The following is a 15941-nucleotide window of genomic DNA, read 5'->3' as shown; positions in this document are numbered from 1 at the left end:
CATTGTGGAACCTCCTCAGAGCACTTTTTGGTCAATATAGCACCCACGATGCTCAACTCTATAAATAGCTGCTACAAATAATGGTTGCTGCTGTTTTCCAGAAGCACCCAGTCACTGATGATGGAGGCAAGATCTTCCCAAATGCAGCTGTCGGCATTCACGCCACCGTTGAAACGCTTTCCAGTCTCTTCCTCACAAAAGTCACTAGTGCCCCCAGGGGGATGCACATGGTGGATGCTGCCACCAGCAACCCGATCACGGCGAGGGCGTAGCCAGGGTAATCCTTTGTCACCAGCTGCCCCTGCAAGAGAGAGAAGCGTTGGGTCTGTGGGATACACGCTTGTCAGCGTCCTGGGGGCTGGTGCAAAGCTGCCCATTTCATCAGGACATCCGAGGAGCACTTGCAGGCTGTGGCAGCCTCTGACTGTCCTCTGTGCTTTTCTTTGTCCAACCATGGAAGCTTAAAATCTATAAGAACAGACCTGCTGACAGAAATATTGGGGAAAATTTTTCTGTAAGCTTTGGGAAAGAACGAATTTTGGCTCGATTCATGTTTCTTAATGAGGCAGCTTGGCACTGACCTCTGTCGGGTCCCTGCATTCATCTCTTGGAGGCTGTGGGCTCATGCTGACACCCCATCAACGGGCCAGGCCCACAGCAGGTCCCAAATCAGTGATGACATAAAACCAACATGCATAATTTGTTTCTGTGTGCTAGGAACATTTCCACAAAAGGTTATGAAACCACTGATTACTTACCCAATAATAATTCTTCTGAGATAAATACACAGTTCAGCATTAGCACAACAGTGTTTTGGCCACAAAGAAAAATGTATATGGAAATTATGAAAACTATTCCAGCAGCAGCTCAGTTCTGTTGAAATACCACTAATTTCATTCAAAATGCTACACTTTGAAAGTAATTTTTCTGTTTAAACTGTATTTTTCACTATGATATTTGGGTCTTCAACGTGAATAACATTTTACTGTTTGAATGGGTTGATGAAGAATTGTGGAGGGAAACTAGTCCATTTTACAGAACGATGGCATCACTGTCACTAGGTCAAGGTTTCCCTTTCCACAAAATTGAGAGATGGCCCAACCCCAGCTGCAAGCTTTCAGAAGGCAGTTTTGTGGAACAATGTAGTTAGGAAGGAAGGCTATGTCCTTTGCAGGAATTAAGGAAAATTAAAAAACAAAACTAGTTTACCTGTGTGGCATCCCATGCTTGGTATTGCAGCGTTCCTGTGAGGATATAGTCGGTGAGGTAAAATATAAATAGGCTTATAATTAGCAAAGGACTAGCAAAAGCCCACATAATTTTCCAATACCAGTTTGGCTTGTGTCCAATCATGGTGTGAAGATCTTTCTCAAATCTGTATTTAAAAAAAACAAACATATTTTTGAGAGCAACTGCATGTGTTTAATCAGTACCTTGACCTGAGTTACTTCAGAGCCACCTACAGAATTAAACACAGAATGGGAAAGGTGAGCATAGTTGTCCAGGAGACGGGTGAGCAGAGAGGTGTTGTCTGAAGCACTGGCTCACCAGGATCATATAGTGAGGGTGAAATCAAAAAAAGAGAGCAGGGCTTCCCAGAGGATCCCAAACCACAGAAGAAGAGCTAGAAATAGGCACAGCGGTTGGCCGGTGGTCACAGCCCTGCTGTCCCGCTGCGAAGAACAGAGGGTTCAAGCTTTTACCTTCTTATCCCGTAGATGTAACACACAGCAATGGTTTCTACCAGCACGATGAGCAGCAGCGAGAGGGTGGCTGCATAGTCGTTGAATATGTCAAACCAGTAATTTCCAGCCTCCATGGTGAAGATCAGGCCAATGACACAGTTAATGAAACACACAGCACCTGTGTGGACAAAACCAGGACCCTGCTGTTACACCTGGAAATCTAACTGCCTGGGGGAAACGTACTCCTGGCTAAAAACCTGTTGGGATATCTACTGATTTCTGTCAGGGAGCAGCTTTCTTGGAGGAGAAAGATGATTTTTTTTTTGCCCTGTGGAAAAGACCTGGCTCTGTGTGCGTGAATGTGCTGGCGTATCCTTAAACTGCTGCCGCTTAGACCTGCACAGCCACAGCACATCAGCACAGCAAAGACAACCGAGTCTCAGCCACAGCCTTGTTGCGTGTGTGTGCAGCACCTGCTGTTGCTGCTGGGCATCCAGTTAAAACAGGTTTTAAGGTGGGACAGCTGATTTCCATGCCCAAACAGGAGCACATACCACTTTTGGCCAAAGACTGACCTGGTTCAGGAGCCACTCACTGCAGGTGTCTTGACATGTCTCATGGACCTTTGAGTTTCACTGGTCAGTAGCCACCAGCCTGAAGGAGCTGGGGTGTGTTGGGAAGCCTGCAAATGCATGTCCACAAGTGCCCTGGTGCTTTGAGAGCTCCTGAGGGAAAGCGCTGTACAGGCTGGGCAGGATTTCCCAAGGGCAGACAAACCCTTCCAGCAGCATATTTGATATTCTCTGCTCCACCTGCGGTCAAAGAAGGACCCTCCACGGCTGTGGGACACCAGAGCTTTCGCACGCACGTGCTGCTCGTGGCAGGTGCTTACCTGAGATCACCTCCCTGGGGAAACGGGCAGCGATGACCCTGCTGTCAGTCAGTGGTGTGAGGATGGCAGCGGTGTTTCCCAGCATGCTGCCAATGCCCAGCATCAGCAGCATGACGAAGTAGAGCACAGAGTACAGCTGGGGCACCTCCATGTTTTTGATCGCTTCAGAGTAGACTATAAATGCCAGTCCTGTCCCCTGGACGGCCTGCTGGTGAGAAGCGGGGAAGAAGTGAGTTATGGGCAGCTCCTCAGCTTGGTAAGGGACATAAGAATAGGCACATATGCGGCTGATCCTCCACAATGACAAAATACAGCCGTGGTGGCAGTTCTGCACGGCAGAGGCAGATGAGATCTTCACCAGTTTATTCAAAGTGGATAGAAACTGGCACAGTCCCACTCATAGCAAAAACATTTGCCCCACACCTCTGCGACCTGCCCTGTCCTGCAGCTGCAGCCAGCAGCCCGGCTGCATCCCCACCTGGCTCAGTTGCCAGCCAAGCGAGCCCCTTGTTGCGCTGAGCCAGTGCCCCTTGCCCCATCCTGAAGTGCAGAAACGAGCCCCACCACAGCCCCCGGCCAGGGAGGGGTGCGATGTGGCCATGTGGGGCTGAGGCGCTGCCCAGGCTCAGTGGGAGAAAAGGCACAAGTCAAGCCCAGGCAGCAGCACAAAGCGGCAACTCACCGTGTCGAGCTCGGCTTCCAAGCTGCAGTTTTTAACCTGCGGTGATAACCGGGCGTATTCCTGTGGGTGGGCAGCCATGAGGTAGTCTTTCATCTCGTCGAGGTTGTCTGCTGTTAAAGAGCCTTCCTCCAGGTCAAAAGCGTTCATCAGCAGCAGGATCACCCTGGGAAAGATAAGGGGAATTCAGTGTCTTTCAGGACAAGGTATAAAATGGATGCTGCTTTTACACCCTGTTGTGGTTTAGCCCCAGCCAGCTGCTAAGCACTACACAGCCGCTTGCTTGCTGCACCCTGTTGTTATGGGGGAGGAAATCAGAAAAGTGAGAAAACTCACGGGTTGAGATAAAGACGGTTTAATAAGTAAAGCAAAAGCTGCACACACAGCCAAAGCAAAACATGGGATTCATTCACTACTTCCTGTCGGCAGACAGGTGTTCAGCCATGCCCAGGACAGCTGGGCTCCATCGTGTGTAAAGGTTACTTGGGAAGACAAACGCCATCACTCTGAATGTCCCCCTCTTTCTTCTTCTTTCCCCAGCTGTATATACTGAGCATGACATCATCTGGTCTGGAATATCCCTTTGGCCAGTTGGGGTCAGCTGTCCCAGCTGTGTCCCCTCCCAGCCCCTTGTGCACCCCCAGCCTGCTCGCTGGTGGGAAGGTGTAAGGAGCTGCAGAGTCCTTGACTGCTTAATAACAACAAAAACATTGGTGTGTTATCAACATTCTTCTCATACTAAATCCAAAACACAGCACTACACAAGCTACTAGGAAGAAAATTAACTATATTCCTGCCAAAACCAGGACACACTCCATCCCCTCCTCCATCAACTCCCATTCAGGGATGCTCTGACAGCCCCAGGGCTCTGATCTCCCCAGGTGGGAACTGTGGCACTTTCAGCACAGTGGGGACACAGGTGACCTTCTGCTCATCTCTGCTTCAGAAGGAGCAGTTCCTGTGCCCACGCTGCCGCTCCCAGGCAGGTATTTTGGGTGCTGGCCAGTGCCGGTGGGCATCCCCTTTGCTCTCTTGTCCCACATTCACACCCCACTGATTTAACAAGCCTTTTGGCAAGGAGCAGGGACGAGCAGCTTGGTTTCCTCTCTGATGAGCAGATAGACTGAAAGCTGTAAAAATATGAGTAAAAGTGTAACTGCTGCAGGCCCAGTGCCAGGGACCACATGTGAGCTTGCTGCCTTGGGACAGGATCCTGCAGGCTGCTGGTCATCTCCGGAGCATCACTGCCGAGGAGGCCGAGCTCCTGTCACAGGATGAGGTCTGAGTATCACTGCATTTTATTAATTATCCCCCCTCACACACCCCCGCAAAGTGTGTGCTGAGACCGAGGTGCAGGGGGAAGTGCTGCTGTGACTTGCCCAGGCAAACTCATCCTCTTGACCTGACCCATACCTGGAAGCGGCACCCAGGTGTCAAAAGGCACACCAGCTCTGACTTTTCATCTTTGCTTTCATGGCTTTAAATCGAGCCATTAGATTTATGCTGCCTGCTGTTATTTATTTATTTGTTAAGGGTCCTCCTCTCACCTTCCCCAGAACAGCTTGAGGTGGAAAATAAGTGAAAGACCAGGCTCTTACTTGTTTAGACAGCTTTCGTAGTTAAACGTCGCCTTGAAGCCGTAGATGGAGAAAGTCACGACGCTGGCAAAGATGGATGTGGCGCTGTTGATCAGCGAGACGATGATGGCGTGCCTCTCGCAGTTGTTGCTGGCCTCGTTGTAGCTGGCGAAGGCGATGAGGCTGCCGAAGCCCAGGCCCAGAGAGAAGAAGATCTGCGTGGCGGCGCTGATCCACGTCTTGGGGTTCGACAGCTGCTCCAGCTGCAAAACCGGACGGGGAGGGCGGGAGTGTGAAGCTGCGCATGGATGCCCAGCACTGCCCCTTCCAGACTGAAGGGATGGAGGTGGGGACAGGCCCCTCCGTGCACCCGTTTTAGCTCAGGGGTATTTTTTGGGCAGGGTTACTGCTCAATCTGGAAGTAATATGTTACAGGGTATGTTAACGGGCAGGTTGTTTTCTGCAGGAGAAAGCAAGCAGCTTACGGGTAGCATCACAGAGCAGCCTCCAGCTGCTCACAGCTGGGGATTCCAGCCACCTGACCTAAGCTACTGCTGCAGAAATCCAGGATAAGGAGAGTTGACACCTTTTAAAAATACGTGTTCAATAGCTAACATTTCATGAAAAATTCAGCACTTTTTTGTCTACCTTTGGTGTGAACATGTAGACGAGCCCGTTCACAGCTCCGTGAAGTGTTAATCCTCTGATGAGGTATATGATGAGAACGCAGTATGGCAAAGAGGCTGTTACATAGACAACCTGGGGGAAGGAGAGGAAACACCTTGGTCTAAAGAATACACAAAACTGATCATAGTAAATTAGCTCTTTCTCACATTGCGTAAATAATTTCCATTATTTTGTTTGCTACCTTGTATTAATCTTTAAAGAAATATTTTCAGATATATGTAACTTTAGATTTAGGTTTTACGGAAGCAAGCTTTTATTAATAATAAAGACCTGTGCTACTGCTCCCAGGGTTTTCTCTTTGATTTTAAAAATAAAACCAAGATCTAAAGTATTTACACCACTTAGAAGCTCAGTTCTGCAGCATTTAGTGGAGTAAAATGAGTTTGCAACCATCTGTCAAGAATGCATGTCAAGAATGCAAAGGTCATCCATCATCTGCTCTAGGAGGAAGACAAGCATGCCTCATAAAAGGTCGAAAATCAAACTTGAAAGAAACCATTTTAATTCAGGTCTGAAAAAAGACATTAGCTTAATGTAACCCAGATGGGGAGTTGGGGGGGATTAAATCTTTCAGTTTTCTTCCATGGGCTTCTGATCAAATCCCTGAATTAGAACCTAAATGTTCAATGTCCACATTGGAAAAAAACACTTGTGGAAAAAAAAAAAAAAAGAGAGAGAATCCAATCACCTTCTCTTTGCTGGGGTGTACTCCAGTGGCTCACCCGGAAACTTATGTAAAAACTAACTCCCAGAAAAAAAGGTGCCTTCCCAAGCTCTTGGGAAGAGAATCAGGCAGTTAATTACCAAATATTCCTCCAACTGGCTCCTGCCTGCGCTGCCAGCTGGGATCCGCCTTGCCCTGTCACACACCTGGGGACACAGCGTCTTCCCCTTCCCCAGCAGGACAGCCCTGCGCCCGCTGCCCAAAGCCCCTGCTGTTCCTGCACTAGGCGTGCAGAGGAAGCCCCAGGTGACCCCCCCCAATTAGACCTTGCCTTCATGATGCAGTTTCAATGCTCCTTGCATATTTGTTTATGTCTTTTTTTGCCCCTAAAGGCAGCTGCAGCAAGTTTAAGGGGTTATTCTTAGTTTACAGTCTCTTGGCTTTCTGCGTTTGGCTAAGACGATTTGGGGATTACAGCCCTCAGCTCGCTGCTTAGTGCAGCCTCAGCCGGGACGTTGCTTTTTTTCCCCCCGCCTTCCTCATAAATTCTGCTATGAGTACAGAGTGAAAATGTCCAGTAGATATCTTCTTTTTCTTGCAAAGACTGAGGAACGGATGTCTCCCGACACAGCTCTGCTGTGGCAGGTGACTTTCCACAGGGCCAGCAGCCTGGGGGCTGGTTTTGCAGCAGAGGTGGCTGCTTTTAAAGGACTTGCCTAGTTTGGAGGGTGGGGGAGTTGTTTCTTTGTGGGTTTTTTGATTGGTTGGTTGGTTTTCATTTGTATTTTGGTTGGTTGGGTTGGGTTTTTTTGTTTGGGGAGTTTTGTTGGTTGGTTGGTTTGGGTTTGGTTTTATGTTTGGTTTTTTTTGGGGGGGCGGAGGGGGGCAGGTTTCTCTGTGTGTTTTTTTGTTTCATTCTGTTTTAATATCACTCAGTGTTTTGGCTGAGCCTCCTTCAGTTGCAGCTTAGCAGGCTGGCAGAGGCAGTGGGGCCATCTCCCCGGGGCAGGGTGATGCCATAACCCCAAGCACCAGCAGACACAGCCCCCCTTTTTGGCACTCGTCTATCCTCCCCACGTCCCACTGGGGCTCGGCAGGGCTGCGCCCGCCTCTCACCTTGCCGGTGGACTCGGTGCCGCGGAGGATGCAGAGATAGACCACCAGCCAGGCCAGCGTCAGGCAGAGCGCCTGCTCCCACTGCACGCTGCCGCTGGTCTCCAGCGATGGGGAGATGTTCAGGGTTTGCCGGTACCAGAAGTACTGGGTGGACGACGTCTTCTCGCACTCCTCCTCGTAGCCGGTGTGGTTGGTGTTCAGGGGGCAGGTGGCCCATGGCAGGGGGTCCTGCGAGGGAGAAGAGTGGTGAGGGGTGAGTGCCTGCCCCCGGCATGGCAGGTAGAGCTGGGGAGCCCCTGGGGGACAGAGGGAATGAAGGTGAAGGTGGCTTTCTGAACCTTGGGCTTGCCTGTGTCCACATGGTGCTGCCTGGGGCTGACCCTCTCCCCTGGGGACGACCCTCTCCCCAAGGACTGACCCTTTCTGACTCTCTCCCCCAGGACTGAGCTTCCCCGACCCTCTCCCCAAAGACAGACCCTCCCTGCCTCTCTTCCCTGGGGATGACCCTCCTGATCCTCTACCCCAGGGCACAACCCTCTCCCTTGCTTTCGGACAGACCCACCCCAGGGTGCAGGATACCGTGGCCACCAAGGCATGTGTAAGCAAGGCACCATGGGGCTGGCTTTGACCTATGTTTTGAGAAGAAACTCTGATGCCCCTGGGGAACCCCCAGAGAGGGAGATCCCTGACTCAACTTTTCACCCCAGAAAAGCCCTGGGAGTGTTTCTGGAGCTTTTGTTCCTTGTCAGCTGATGACGGTGCCAGGCAACATCCAGCACCGATGCAAAGCCACCACGACCATGTGGCCATGGTGGGGCCAAGCTGTGCCACTGGGCACCCACACACACCTGGAAGGAGTGGAAGAGGTACCAGAAGGCCCAGGCATTTATCACGTTGTAGTACATGGAGAGGAAGAAGGAGACAACGACGCTGGCAATACCTGTGGGCATGGAAGGAGGTGTTCGGTCAGGGACGAAACCCCAAAACACCCAGAGCCCTGTAACACTCTGGAGGGGCTTTGCCTCTGCACAGGGCATGCTGCGGCTGCTGCAGCCTCCTCCTCCTCCCAACAGGGCTATCCTGCACTAGATTTTATACTTTAGCTCCTTGGGGGCGTGCATATTTAATATATCATTAAAAACGAAATGCGCTTGTAGGCAAGTTAGAGATAATTTGGGCTGTCAGGGTAATTTAATAACTTAATAATGTAGCTGAGTGGACATTAGTAAATGGTAGGCAGCGATGGGAGGAAATTAAGGCACCATTTTATCACTCAATGTTAAGCTTGTGAAGATGATGCTCTTGGGGTCAAGGGCCAGTGTGGGCAGCCCCAGGGGCTGGGCTTCACACTGTGATTTTGGCAGTCTGCCTGAGGGCAGGGGGACTCACACCTCCATGCCCAGGCACCTGGTACAGCGAGACACGGTCTGGCCCTGATGTCCTGTGAGGGATGGGGTAAATGCTTTGCTCAGCCTGGTGAGACGCAGTGAAAACACAGTTCCCACCCGGATTCTTCTCTGATAAAACAAGGCTCTGTGTTCAAAAATCACCCAATGCTCCCCAGGAGCTTGAAAATAAAGATGAAAACTGAGAACATACCGACACCGCAGAGGTAGGGACTGATTATTTTCCAGGCGCCGATGCTGCCCTGACGCATGCGCTGCCCCACGGCCAGCTCCAGGTAGAGCAGCGGCATCCCCTCGGCAATCAGCATGATAAAATACGGGATCAAAAAGCCACCTGCAAGAAAAACCCAGCAGACAGCCTTCAGCAGACCAGCAGCATAATAAACACCATGGTCAAATCGTCCCGCTAGTGTCCCAGGAGGTGGCTGCAGCTGGGTCTTGTCTGGGCACTTTGTTTATAGAGGGCACAGCACAACCCTGAGGGACATCTCATGGGGTTTCAGGTGGCATTCCAGATGCCGGTGAGCACCAAGCACCTGGGAATGGGGAATTTTCCACACGCGCTTGGCAGCGCTGGGGTTTCTGTTGTTAAACCGCGCAGGTCATGACCGCGGTGCGGTGGGGCTTCCCAGGTGCTTCACAGGCAGTTTGAGCAATGTTCGGGGCTGGGGCTGTTAAAGGGTAACTAACTGCCAGCCAAACCTTGTAGAAGATAATGAGAGAGGACAAGAGAAAGATTTACTTTGTGTGCGGTATTCTGTGGCCAAGACAAAGCGTTCAATGAAAAAGCAACAGCAATGTTGTTGCTGAATAGAGAGTAACATCTTGAAGTCTGGCCTGGCTTAAAAAAAAGCCAACAAACCTACAAAAAAGTCCTCCAAAACTCCATGCTGAGCCCTCAAACACCAGCAAAGTGGTGAAGATATTTACCTGGGGTCCCACCTGCAGGAGCAGACCCTGGGATGGAGGCACACGGCTGCCTCCTGCCCCATGTCTGCTCAGCCTCGCTTCCCCAGCACCGAGAACCACAGGGATGCTCCTGCAGAAGAGGAGCAGCAGGGATGAGTGGGCAGGCAGCAAGGGAGGGGAAAGTATCTTCCCACCCAGCAACCAGGATGCGCTTCGGCTTAAACTTCTGCTGGGGAAAAAAAAAAAAAAATACCCTGGTCCTCGCCTTGGGACTTGCTTCAGAAAGAGCTGCTGACTGAGTCAAAAACGGGATTTTTGTGAAGGCTTTCCTGCTTTCCTTTTTACAGCAAGCCAAAAATATTTATGTAAATATCCCTTATTTAGGATTTAATCAGCGGCATTAACATTCCTTGCAATGGGCTTGATGCAGCACCACAGAGGAATGAACTCCGGGCAGCAACTGAGGCAAACAACTGGAAATAAACACTGCACAATAATCCGGTTTATTCTGGGAATTAATTTCCCACCTCCTGGCTCTATCGTTATTAACAACCCCTTTGTTAGTCTGTTAGATAACTTCCTATGCGGCAAGGGAGCTGTTGGAGGTTTAAGAGCTCCCGCAGCCGCTCTGTCCCACTGGGGTGCGAGCTACCCCAACAGCCACCGAGGGGAGTTTCGCTTTGTCCCATGGCAGGAATCAGCGTCAGGCCCTTTGCAAAGTCTTTTCCACCCTGCCAGCATCACTGCTGTGTGCTTGGCGTTGGCTGGGCCACCTTGCAAGGAGGAGGAGCACCTCCAGGCTTGCTCTTCTCTCTCGCATCCCTCCCAGCCCCTGGCTCTGCATCCTGTTTGTGTACAGATCTTGCCCCAACACTTCTTTTTCATAAAGGGTAGAACCAAAATGCCTCACAGAAGTGACTCGGGGCAGCTGTATGAACCAGCTCCTTATCCACTGTGGGAAGCACATCTCCAATGACCAGGCCGGACCCCTGCAGCTGGCACAACATGTGGATCGCACCCCAGGTCTGGTCGAGACACCAGGCTTGACCAGCGGCATCCTCACCTCTGCTTAGCATCCCACCTGGTGCTCAGGGGCTTCCTCAACTCAGGGCTGAGAGCTGCTGAGCACCTGCCCTGCCGTCAACCCATCTCAGCGTAGTTTCAGCCTGGCCCAGCCTGCTGACCGTCAGACTGACTGCACCTACAAGGTCTGAGCCCACCTCGCTCTTTTCAGGTGAAGTTCTCTGGCAGTGATCGAGGAGAAGGAGGCAATATGCTGATGAATGGAAAAGCAGGAGGTTGTAAATTCTGCAGATACCGTGTTTGTGAGTATCATCAGCGATAAGGGCTCTATTGCTCTGCTGGGCACTGGCTCTGCGCTTTTCTGCCAGGAAGATGCCAAACAAGCACTTGCTGGCATCCCCCACTAAGCCCTGTGCCTGGCATATCCAGCTTTTAAATTCCTGAAATGATGTTTTGTCTGAGTGGATTTGCAGACCCCTGGAAAGCCACTGAATCCTTTTTAAGAGGGCAGTGAAAAACAATTGAGAAAAGCAAAGCCTGCTATCAGGGGGTTTAGTTTCACAGTAGGGAGAGCTGCCTCTCCCCTGGGAAATTTAACGAGGGAGGACAAAGTAAGAGAAACTACACTTATAAAAACATGCTTTTCAGAAAATACTTGAGTTTCTTGAATATTTTTTTCTTGTTAACCAAGTGTTCCAGTTTTGGTTATATTTCAGACCGTATTCACCATCTACTACACTGCTAGTGGGTGACAAGAAGAGGGTAAAGCCACACAAAGACCCCAGTGTCTGAATTTTGCTGTCCTTCAGGATGTCTGCCAAGACAGGCTGCTAGTGAACTAATCATACACAGTTTAATTGCCTACAGAAACACTTGCATTTTAAGCTTTGTGCTAGAGTTCCACGTCAGACGTGGAGTCCTTACCCTCAAAAGTGTCTTTGCAGAGGAATACACCTTGAATAGCTGCACATCTATCACTTCTGCTATCTGAAACACCTAAGAAAGCAGCACCTGGCTTCTACTGCCATTTCACCGGTGTATCATCTGGATTTTTCTGACCTGATCCCACAGAGCAGCTCTGATGCTGTCCCAGCACTGAGATGGTTTTTCAGCAACCAGCAAGAAGAAACTCCTACCACCACACGTGCATTTAAAAGCAAGATACAAGTCAACAACCATAAAACAAGTGAAAAGCACTTAAACATCTCAGTGTGTTTCTTCCTGAAAGGAGGAAAAGGTGGAAGCTGACCAGAAGCAAATGAGGCAGATGCTTAGCATGTCACTTAATGCACAACTGAGATTGGCCCAACACTACAACAGATGCAGTGCAAGAAGCAGTATAAAACTGAGAGGCCTTATAAAGAGAGGCTCTTTATAAGGATTCTTCAAAATGTGGTCATTAACTAGTGGTACTTGTATACTAGGAGAGATTATTAGTGTTGGGTTTTAATTAATCTAATTAACTGACTTTTGATTTCTAAGGAAAAACATCTCTGGCTGGTACATGATACAGACATCATGTTTCTCCAGTTTGGACCTGGGAGAGTGATGAACTTTCAAAGAGCTTTTTTTTTTTCTTTAGCCCAAACCAATTTATTCCCTGTTTTCAAAGCTTCCCAGGAGGCTTTAGCTGTGGAACTCCTGTTGATTAAGGAGTTTCAGCCAACTTCAAGGCAGATTTGTAGCCAAGTTATCACCTCCTAAAGTAAGGCTTTCTATAAGAGACAACACATTAATGACAGCACCTTGAAATGATACAGCTGATCCTTAAATTAAATCAGCATAAGCATTTCCCTTTCTCAGTACGTTCCAAGTAAACTAACAAGGAGCTGAACTAGTTTCTGATGCCTTCAGAGTGGTCCAACGGGGCGAGAAAGTAATAAATTAATACCATGTGGAGTTATATCCAGATGTAAGTCCTACATCCATCCTTTCTACAAAATGTGGGCCTTCCCACTGTGTCACTGCATTTCTAGGAAACGAGTGCCACTGTATTGGGGCGGCTGTGGGTAAAAGCCTTACGCTAAAGAGAGCATAAAGTAAAGCAGCAATAGAAGAGATTGCACACCAACAAAAAGTCTGACCTTCCGCTCTGCCCTGGACCCCACAGGGTGGACAGGGCATTCGCACGGACAACGTAGTTTTGGATTTAAAGCTTGCCACACTCCTCCTCGACGGAAGCAAGAAACATAAGCCACACTTACCTCCTCCATACATCTGACATAAGTACGGAAACCTCCACACGTTTCCCAGCCCCACAGCATAGGAAATGCAGGCGAAAATGAACTGCAGAGAATTGTCCCATAGCGGCCGGGATTTCTCCATTGCCTGTGCGGAGCCTTCCTGCCTTCACTCTTTCAGGTGCTCTGCCAGCCCTGCCTCGGACTCCACGCCAACCCGGCTTGGAGGGGAGGGAAAGGCGGAGGAGCTATGCTTGCCAATTCCTATCAAGCTTTTTAATTACTAATCTTATTAACAGGCACATACTGAAGTAGGAATGCTGGTAAATAGATTATAGACACACACGGAACTATAAAATTGGTACTTTGGGTGAATAGCTGCTTGGGTTTTGACTGGCATTTCTGGGAAGGATGTGAGCCCAGGGATTTTTATCGGCTCATATGCTGACTTGACACAGGGAGGAAATAACACTGGGGCTGCAGCTTGGTTTTGGGAATGCGAAACTCTTTACCCATAGGGCTCTCTTCCCCAGGGGTGGCATTTGTGTGTGTGAGGCACCAGCTTGGATTAGAAAGCATGGGGACGGGGTTCCCACACCATTAGGACTAAGCTTAGTAGCTGTCAGAGCTGGGTTTTATTCCCAGTGTCTCTTGCCCTAAACATGTCCTTGGGCATCCCATCACTTGCACCCTGGTGCTCACCCCAACCAGCCCTGGAACAGTACCCATCAGGCATGCAGGTCCCCCCCAGTCTCTTTTCACTTACCTTTGTGCTCAAATCCCACTGCTGCAGATGAACTTCTCTGAGGGGGTTGCTGTTTTAAAATACTTTTAAGCAGCAGGGACCAACTATATACGAAGGCCACCAGGAAAAGGTGCCTGTGGCCCATTGTGAAGGCAGAAGGACCTAGGAGACCTTTGGGTCATCTGAACACACACTGTGAGATGCCAGGTCTGGACATGAACCCTGTGTGCTTGGGCCCCTGCCAAGGTAGATGTTGAGCTCAACTACTTCAGACAGGTCTCCTGGTGAAGGAGGCTACCGGCAGTGTCTGTAACAATAAAATGGGGCTGAAGAAGTCCAAGGACTTAGCCTCCTGTCACACCAGGACTGGGCACCTTTCAGGTCTGTTTTACAAATAAGACCCGCTCAGCTGTCATCAGTCTCATTCCTCCAGCACCAGCAATTTGCTCCCTGCCAGTGCTCTGAGTGCTGTTCCAGCATCCCATCGGTTACTGGCAGAGCCAAGGCATCCAGCTGCGGGTACAGGTGAGAACCCCTACCACGGGGCCTTTGGATGTGAGCCCAAACTGCAGCGCACGTCATGCAGCGTTGTTGAGACCAGCAGAACCACTCTGGCAGATTTGCTGACCAGCCACTTGTAGTAGCAAAGTCACAAAACGGGACGCCACTTTTTTGCATGCTAGAAAAGGTGACTGCAAGAGGTTTATGCATCTCCCATAAGCAAATCCGTTCTCCATGGTGTGTCCTAGCGCTGCTAGAAATTGAGGTTGTCACTGGAAAACATCAGGGTTTGCCAAACCCTCCCAGCATACGGTTTTGAGCGAGCTCATGGTCTTCTGCAACATCCTTGCAGTTCTTGTTTTGCCTGCAGAACTGCAACATGCCAGCTAGCCCTGGAAATATGGTAACCTTGAATTCTGCTGGAAGGAAAAATCCAAGGTAATTTTAGATCCAAAAGCCATTAAACTGAAGGACACACACTCAAAAGCTACAGATACGTTAAATGTCCCACATGGCAAACACTTTCACAAGTTATTAAAAAGTTAAATGTCCATCGCTGCCTGTGAGACTTATTATAAATGATGATAATAAATAACTTACAGCATTTAATAACTCACAGGCAGGACAGCCTTAAAAAATAGCACATCACTAGCACTTCAGGTGCTTCTGTGTGAATAAATTGCTGCTACTGATGAGCATAATCAAGTTAAACATTTCCTTGGCTCTGTGTCTCCCTCCCATTACATTTCAAACTAGTTTACTAATGGACTGGGGAGACCGTGCAGGCAGAGAGTCTTTGGCTTGGCTCAGGACAGATCATGAAGTTCAGATGCAGTGAAATGAATCCTTGCTTCTCTCACAAATGTCAGTCTCCTAAGCAGCTTGGATCACAAATGACTGAGGTTTTTTTGCACACAGGCACCCAGCAAAGTGCCTCTGCCATCCAGTGGCTTCCCGAGAGACAGGCTTTAAATATATTTAAAGATATTTAAGCAGATAATACTCATGAACTCTAGCTGTAGGACTTTCCACACATATCAGAGATAATCAATATGCTATTTCCGATGCTATTCAAGATTTTCTCTCCTTTGGACTTCCTTCATTTGAGTTGGAGAAGACTTAAGGGACAAACATAAGCCTCTAATAGACACATGCAAGAACTTTTGATTATTTCACTGCTCATGTTAAAGGAGTATTAGCGAGAAATTCTGCCTCCCCTCCCCCAGTACCTAACAAATTTGAGAGTGTTGAGTTTGGGGGAAGTGGGTGAGAAAAGGTGGGGATTCAGCTCCACAGCAAGCCACGGACTGATGGGAAAGCATGAAAACTGCCCCATGTAAATCTAATCAGAAGGTGTTAAACAAAGCAGAGAATCCCATTTCTCACTGAAGCAAAACTGGAAGCACTTAGGTGAATGTACCGACTGAAAATCCTGGGCTGGCGTCTCTTGACAGCAGCACAGTAAGAAGCCAAGCACTTCTTCCAGCTACTTAAAACACAAACAAAAAGGGAGTCTGGAGTCCTAGCAACAGGTTGGGGACCATGATTTGAAGGTGGGAGAGAAGCTTAGCATTGCCAAAAGAGATGGAAACAAAGGAGGAAGGAATAACCAACAGCTGTGGAAGAAGGCCAATAGAGACAACTCCTAGATTATTCCACCAGGTAGCCTGGACTTTATTATGCTACATCCAGCATGTAGAACTATAACCCCTAGATTTAAAGGCAAACCCTCTGGGCTTTCCTTGATGAACCAGGTATGTGGGAAAAGGACAGTGCCAGCAGGGGCCAGCTCTAGTGTTTAGTATCTGCCATTCCAGGAGGCACTCCTTTCCAAAGGGAAACATGCTGGCTGTTAGCTTATTAGATGATTACCAAAG

At 49.2% G+C, this 15941-nt stretch overlaps 1 protein-coding gene across 1 annotated transcript; it reads right to left on the bottom strand.

Moving 5' to 3' along the window:
* Positions 1–157: 157 nt before the first annotated feature.
* On the bottom strand, positions 158–12978 carry SLC6A20 (solute carrier family 6 member 20). Its single transcript, XM_065628404.1, has 11 exons — positions 12843–12978; positions 8900–9040; positions 8149–8240; positions 7301–7528; positions 5482–5592; positions 4855–5096; positions 3260–3422; positions 2578–2782; positions 1704–1863; positions 1210–1375; positions 158–301 (listed from the first exon to the last, which is right to left on the bottom strand). The coding sequence occupies exons 1-11, from the start codon at positions 12961–12963 to the stop codon at positions 158–160; spliced, it is 1773 nt and encodes a 590-aa protein (XP_065484476.1). The 5' UTR covers positions 12964–12978.
* Between the last annotated feature and the right edge of the window lie 2963 nt (positions 12979–15941).

This window comes from Caloenas nicobarica, chromosome 2, assembly GCF_036013445.1.
Source record: "Caloenas nicobarica isolate bCalNic1 chromosome 2, bCalNic1.hap1, whole genome shotgun sequence".
Classification (NCBI taxonomy): domain Eukaryota; kingdom Metazoa; phylum Chordata; class Aves; order Columbiformes; family Columbidae; genus Caloenas; species Caloenas nicobarica.
The sequence above is the reverse complement of the archived record's forward strand: the minus strand, read 5'-3'. Positions and strand labels throughout refer to the sequence as shown.